The sequence below is a fragment of the Armigeres subalbatus genome, chromosome 2 (genome assembly GCF_024139115.2).
Source record: "Armigeres subalbatus isolate Guangzhou_Male chromosome 2, GZ_Asu_2, whole genome shotgun sequence".
NCBI lineage: Eukaryota > Metazoa > Arthropoda > Insecta > Diptera > Culicidae > Armigeres > Armigeres subalbatus.
The window spans coordinates 27104728-27112325 of NC_085140.1; the positions used below are offsets into that span (position 1 = coordinate 27104728).

The 7598-nt window shown below is 41.3% G+C and overlaps 1 protein-coding gene across 4 annotated transcripts; it reads left to right on the forward strand.

The window, feature by feature from the left end:
- Window positions 1–891: 891 nt before the first annotated feature.
- On the forward strand, window positions 892–6319 carry LOC134218341 (vacuolar protein sorting-associated protein 35). 4 transcript variants are annotated; one of them, XM_062697281.1, is made up of 8 exons: window positions 892–1090; window positions 1196–1235; window positions 2831–3220; window positions 3285–4087; window positions 4443–5109; window positions 5173–5387; window positions 5449–5632; window positions 5705–6319. In XM_062697281.1, the coding sequence occupies exons 2-8, from the start codon at window positions 1233–1235 to the stop codon at window positions 5864–5866; spliced, it is 2424 nt and encodes an 807-aa protein (XP_062553265.1). In that variant the 5' UTR covers window positions 892–1090; window positions 1196–1232; the 3' UTR covers window positions 5867–6319. The 4 variants fall into 4 exon arrangements, with proteins under 4 accessions (XP_062553265.1, XP_062553264.1, XP_062553262.1 ...); XM_062697280.1 differs by having other exon boundaries at window positions 892–1235; XM_062697278.1 differs by lacking the exons at window positions 892–1090; window positions 1196–1235 and adding an exon at window positions 2070–2226.
- The last annotated feature ends 1279 nt before the right edge of the window (window positions 6320–7598 follow it).

Here is a 7598-nt window from a genome sequence, read left to right on the forward strand (position 1 = left end):
GGTAGATTTCCTAACTCTCAACTACATCGAGTTTCCAGGGGGGAAAGACATTTCTTAAGATTTTAATATTTGATGCCGTAATTGGGCGATTTTCCTTATACACATGCTCTGCTACCTTAGATCTAAATTCGTAATGTATTCCCTTATCGTTTTCTTTTTTCGCCTTACTCACTTCCACCATATGTTCCTTAAACCTTATGTCTAGTGATTTTTTTGTTTGGCCTACATAGATTTTTTCACATTGGGAACAACTTATCTTATAAACGCCTGCCTTATTTAACATTTCTGCTACTTTATCCTTCGTTGAACCCAATAGAGGCTTGAGTTGGTTGCTTCTACTGGAGAATACGGTACACTGACAAAAATCCAATCATATCCATTATGTGTGGCACACATAAATTTTGACTATAGCATTTCCCACATAATGGCTATGTGAATTCGCATAGCATATATGTGGAAACACACATAACCGTTATTAACTTATAACCTTTATGTGAATTCTCTTATAGCGGGAGGTTATTAACGCACACATAAAATTTATTTGTAAATTTCTTTAGATTTTTGCCAATAAAAATGTGTGGATTTTTATTAGTGTACGTATGGTCAGCCTAATTTTTGCCATAAAGTATGTGTCGATTCTCGCTTAACTTTTCAAAAGGACCTAAGTAACATTTTTTTCATGAATTAATTTGAATAGCGCAATCAACAGAACAACGTGAAAGCTATTGATTGCATTATTTAAATTAATTCATAGCATCATTACTGGAATCACTGAAACAGACCCTAAATTTGATCACATCATAAAAATTACTTCGCAGTGCCCCTCGGTTATGCGTTTGCATTGAAAAATCATCAACAATCATCGTCCTGATTGGCCGAACTGTCATCATTGAAGGTTACGCACACCAACACAGTCGACTGAAAATCTCGTTCTCTGGAAAACAGCAGAAAATATTTTTATCGAAATTCGGGAGTGATTTTGGAAGTAAAATTGGACGCAAATTGTGTTAATTTATTGTGTATATCGTCAATTCAACCCACCACTGCAGTTTTGAATGATAATCAATTTCACTGGACGGCGCCCGGTGACGTAAGAACGGTGCCCTGCAAAGTAGATCATCGGCAGTAATTTTTCCCTTTGCTGCTGTCTGGGGCTAAATTGATTGGAAGCGGAATCAGTTTCAATAATTTATAGGAACTCAAAGGTCTCAAATTGATTGCTGGTAGATACGATGGTAAGTAAGCTGGATTTTGAAAGTGTGATACTTGTCCGTCTGGCTCTGGATGTACATGTTTTAATTGTATCAGAATGGATGATAAATCGTCTAAACAATGCACTATGGTCGGATATCTCCGATTTAGGTAATTTAATCGTACAGTAAAATGTTTATTATTCCAATAACATTGGAAAATAATTGCGCATCTTTTGTGGTAATTTGTTTAAAAATACAAAATGTAAACAATATGTAGTAGATTTCGAATTTGTTTCCCTGATGTTTAATAAAGTTTCACAAAAGAAAACTGATTTCAGTGATTTTGTACGATGCTCATGTTATAGTTATTTATTCAGTATTGCTTGCAACGCTAATTACTGGGAATGTGTATCATAACATCATAGTATTTTGTTATCTATTACTAAAAAAAAATCTAATGCGTTTTAGCTTTTGCATTAAAATTCGCCCTATTGTAATTATTCGACAACAAGAGTTGCGCAGTAACAAGTATTTACTCATTTTGTTTGAAAAAAAATAGAGCCCTAATCTATACATGAGAAAAAAAATGGGGAGAGAGATAATAATTGGTCATAATCCAGGTCATAATGAAATTCTTTAAATATACGATCGTGTGTCACTCAAAGAACATATAAAACAATTTTCATTGATTAAAATTTTAACTACTTCATTCGTTCTTAAATTTTTAATTTTATCATTGAAACGTCATTGCGACCACATCTGCAATTTCAATTTGATTGCATTTCTCCTCTTTTCTGACCATAGTGCAGCAGAGCGACAGTGCGAACGTTATTATCTATGTGACCGTTGCTAGTAGGGAAGAAAAGCGAAATGGTTATCAGTTAGTTGTTCAGTTATCGACAGACATTCAACGCAGTATAGTGTTTTTCTCCATGTGTGTGGGACTAATGAGAAGTTTCTGTTTGTGCTTCATCTGACGGCCATGTACCTGTGGAATTCGGCCAATTACGACAATTCGGCTCTGTACCGAAAGGTGGAAATTCGTTCTAATTATTTTGAAAACCAGTTATGAATAATATGTATTGTGCATTCAGTTGTAGAACATGAGAGGTTAAAGGGGCTGTGATGATTAACACAATTATTAACTCAGTTACTGAGTATTAGGCAAAACACGCATCCAATCAAGTATGGTTACTCAGCTACAGCTTTACTTTAGCTTATACTGTTCGCATACAATGCAATGTGATGATTACTGATTAAAAATTTGCATATTTTGACGGGCATTTCATTTTATTTTGATCTAGCATTGATTACCCATGTGAGACATTTCATTTATAAATCATGGGGTGCATTTAGAGAAAATTGGACATAATGCGCATCGCACATGTGCGATTTTTGTTTAATGAATATGTTTCCCTTTCTTCAACTTGGAATACGGAGTCAGATGGATTGTTAGCATAGAAGATGTTGCGCACTGTTACTGATACGACACGACTGTTGAAAATGGCAAAGTGGGTAGTTGTGGAATGATAACCTGTTACAGTGCTACATTGTGCAATGAGAACATTCTTATATTTACGCCATGATGTGCGATTTGGTTGTCTAGCGAGTGTTTTGATCGAATCTTTCAATTCCAGCCGCAAACGCCGATCAACTCACTGGACGAGCAGGACAAACTGCTGAGCGATGCCATCACCGTGGTGCGGGCGCAGGCCTTCCAAATGAAGCGGTTCCTCGATAAGCAACGCCTAATGGAAGCCATGCGTTGTGCCTCGACGATGCTGGGAGAACTCCGCACGTCGCTTCTTTCGCCCAAGAGCTACTACGAACTGTACATGGCCATCACGGATGAGCTGCGCCACTTCGAGCATTACCTGCTGGATGAGTTCCAGAAGGGTCGCAAGGTTCCGGATCTGTACGAGCACGTTCAATACGCAGGGAACATTGTACCGCGGTTGTACTTGCTGATTACGGTTGGGTTGGTGTACATCAAAACGAATTCGTCGCTCAAGAGGAGCATTTTGAAGGTTTGTATAAATGATAAATTTTCCTTATCTTTCATGAAAAATAATCATTTTGTATTTTCCGCAGGACTTGGTGGAAATGTGTCGAGGAGTGCAGCATCCACTGCGTGGATTGTTTCTCCGCAACTACCTCTTGCAATGCACCAGGAACATTCTACCGGATGTTTTGAGCAACGGAGATGAACACGAAGGAACCGTTATCGATGCGATAGATTTCGTTCTCACGAACTTTGCTGAAATGAATAAGCTGTGGGTTCGTATCCAGCACCAGGGACATTCGAGCGAACGTTCTCGAAGGGAAAAGGAACGCGAAGAGTTGAAGATCCTGGTTGGTACCAATTTGGTTCGGCTGTCGCAGCTCGAGTCGGCTACATTGGAGATCTATCAACGATTGATCTTGCCTGGTATTCTCGAGCAAGTCGTCAGTTGTCGCGATGCCATCGCCCAGGAGTATTTGATGGAGTGCATCATTCAAGTTTTCCCTGACGAATTTCATCTTCTGACGTTGGATCCGTTCTTGAAATCGTGTGCCCAGCTCCAATCCGGCGTAAACGTGAAGAATATCATAATTTCATTGATCGATCGGCTGGCTTTGTACAATCAACGAAATGGAAAAGTCGCTCAAACCACGTCCGGAACCGAAATCATTTCGGCGATTCCAGCGGAGGTTCAACTGTTTGAGGTTTTCAGTACGCAAATTGCGTACATCGTCCAGCTGAGGACGGATATGCCTCTGGAGGATACGGTTTCGCTGCAGGTGGCACTGGTCAGCCTGGCGCAGAAGGTCTATCCCGATCGTGTCGATTACGTCGACAAGGTGCTGGAAACCACGTCGCAAATTCTTGATCGGCTGAACATGACCAAGTATTGGTAACTCTCGGTGGCGTCAGATGGAGATGATTGACGTTTATTTTAATTTTAATTTAGATATTTTTTGTTATAATCATTTTTCGTTTGAGGCTTATACTGGCGTGGTATAAGTAGTGAAAAGAGCATGCATGTTCCTGTTACCATCCTTAATTTTAGTTTCTCCCTTTTTTTTACAAGAAAGGAGTTTTTTGGTTGAAATGCTTAGGATATAAACATGAATGTGGTGTGCAAATCAATATCTTACCTACAAATGGTGGTGTCATACAATCGATTTTAATGACTACGTCAATCACGCATGTGGCGCCAATTATAATAATTCCAAAAATGGTTTCTAACTGTTAATCTCTTCTTCCAGCATTTCTCACTCGCTCTCAGTGAACCAGGAATTGTCCCGTCTGCTGCGTCTCTGCGTAGACTACTACAATAACATATTAACGATCCTGCAGCTACAGTACTTCACTCCGTTGCTTGAAAAGTTCGATTACTCCTCCCGCAAAGCGCTTTCTCTTTACATCGTCATGAACATCCTGGAAAACGAAACGCTCATTCCAACGGCCGAGCACGTAGATAGTGTTTTGGGTATGCTCTCCCCTCTGATCCGTGACCAGGATGACCAACCTGGCGATAAGGTGGACGCGGAAGACTTCGCCGAAGAGCAAGGCATTGTCGGCCGATTTGTGCATCTACTCCGCTCGGACGATTCCGATACGCAGTACAAGATCTTGACCGCTTCTCGAAAGCATTTCGGTCTCGGTGGGCAGCAACGGATACGATTCGTTCTGCCACCGTTGGTGTTCCAGGCCTATCAACTGGCTTACAAGTACAAGTCGATTGCCTCCGAGGATGAAATGTGGGATAAGAAGTGTCAGAAGATTCTACAATTTTGTCACAGTACGATAGCCGTTCTGGCAAAGTCCGAGCTTCCGGAGTTGGCCCTACGGTTGTATCTGCAGGGAGCATTGTGCATCGGACAGATTGCCTATTCGAACCACGAAACGGTTGCATACGATTTCATGACACAGGTATTGCGTCGAAAGTTTCCCACCTGTACTATTTTAGTTTTTCTTAACGATTTACGTTTTTAGGCTTTTTCTCTATATGAGGATGAAATTTCCGATTCCAAATCGCAGTTCGCCGCCATTACGCTGATCGTATCCACCGTGGAACAGATGACATGCTTTTCGGAGGAGAACGCGGAACCTCTGCGAACGAACTGTGCCCTGGCAGCGTCAAAGCTGTTAAAGAAACCGGATCAGTGCCGAGCGGTGGTTACCTGTGCCAGTCTATTCTGGAGTGGAAAGTAAGTATAACACGAGTAAAGCTAAACCATAATTTAATACCATTGATTTGCGTTCATTCAGACAAAACGGCCAGGAACTACGAGACGAGAAACGAACACTCGAATGTCTCAAAAAGGCCGCTAAAATCGCCTCTCAGTGTTTGGACGTTGGTGTCCAGGTGCAGCTGTACGTTGAACTGTTGAATCACTATTTGTTCTACTATCAACGAGGAAATGCTCAGATCACGATTTCCATGCTGAATCAGGTGAGGTTTACATTCTGCTTTTCAATCGGGCAATGATTATTCAATAACACTTTTACGATCACCCCATCATAGCTAATTGCGAAAATCAACGAGGAGCTACCGAACCTGGAACCCACGGAGGAAACGAAACAGATCGAGCTGCACTACCAAAACACGCTAGCTCACATCCGAAGTCGAATGGAAGCCACCGACAGCGGACTGGAAGTTTCCTTCGCCGGCATTACGTTGAATTGAATTGTGTATTCTCCAATCGGCGACGGTGCGGCAGTTTTTAACTTTCAAATTCTCATCAATTTTGTATGGTCAAATCAAAAGAAGCTGGATTTCTATTTTCCGAGGCATTTATTTTGGTTAAATGAAGGATGGTTAAAAATTGCATAGGTATTGTATGTGAATCATTTATTGACGACAGTCGAGACAAAGTCAAACTATATTATAAATATGGATGAAATGTATTTAATGAAATCCGGGATATATGAGAGGAGAGCTACTACAACAACACTAATTTGATAAGACTTCTAGGGAAATCAAAGTTAATTGACGACGGCTGAGCATTGAATATGATTAATCTTTTAAAGGATTACGTCTTAAGTATCGAATATTATTAGCTCGTAATAATTATGTAACTAACAGAAATAATGCATAAAATTGCATGCAAAATATAAACATCGTGTATTGAGTTATCAATATGTTTGTTATTTACCTATAGAGAAATATTTCCTAAAAAATTGAAACCTCTTTCTCCGCTCGTCAATGGATTATTGGCAGTGGCTGATTTTCTACCCGCCGCTTCTACATCAAGGCGCTATCGTATATGCGCAAATAGCCAGCAAGAGTTAACCGCCAGAAATTTGTATGGTGAAAGTCATCTAACGCGGGTTTTCTCAAAATTAGGAACTTTTCACGAAAAACTATTTGGTACCGGTTATGAAGGATGATGTCCGCTACTACGCCTACCAAATATTTTTTCGATTAAGGTGCTTAATTTTGGGAAATCGAACCTTAGATGCCTTTCACCATACTGATTTCAGAAAGTTAACTCCGAATGTGCCGCTGTAAGCACCATCAAAGCAGGCGATTCATTATAATGAAATTGAATTCGATAACAGCTTATCGCCTGAACATGATGTTTGTTCGCTTAAAAAAAAACAACTAAAAATAGGGAACCTTGGGCCAACGACCTACTGTTCCGAAACATCAATTTGTTCGAGAATCCGATAATGAAAGAATTCATTTCATTTATTTAGTCTACATCTAAACAGATAACACTGAATCAACAATTTGACGCCACAATACACGGTTCGAGGCCGCATCTCTCCATCCTCGAATACGCCCCACGCTCGCCAAGTCGTTCTGCACCTGGTCTGCCCATCTCGCTCGCTGCGCTCCACGTCGTCTCGTACCTGCCGGATCGGAAGCGAACACCATCTTTGCAGGATTGCTGTCCGGCATTCTTGCAACATGTCCTGCCATCGTACCCTTGCGGATTTAGCTACCTTCTGGATACTGGGTTCGCCGTAGAGCTGGGCGAGCTCATGGTTCATTCTTCGCCGCCACACACCGTCTTCTTGCACACCGCCAAAGATGGTCCCTAAGCACCCGTCTCTCGAATACTCCGAGGTGCTTACAAGTCCTCCTCGAGTATGGTCCATGTTTCATGTCCGTAGAGGGACAACCGGTCTTATTAGCGTCTTGTACAGCCTTAACACATTTTGGTGCGGTAGCGAATTTTTTTGACGCAGTTCCTTCTGGAGCCCAGGCCCGTAGTAGGTCCAAATTCCACAGATGATGCTCCTTCGTATTTCATGACTAACATTGTTATCAGCCGTTATCAAGGATCCGAGGCAGACGGATTCCTCGACCATCTCGAAGGTATCCCCGTCTATCGAATCACTGCTTCCCAGGCAGGCCCTGTCGCGCTCGGTTCCGCCCACAAGCATGTACTTTGTCTTTGACGCATTCACCA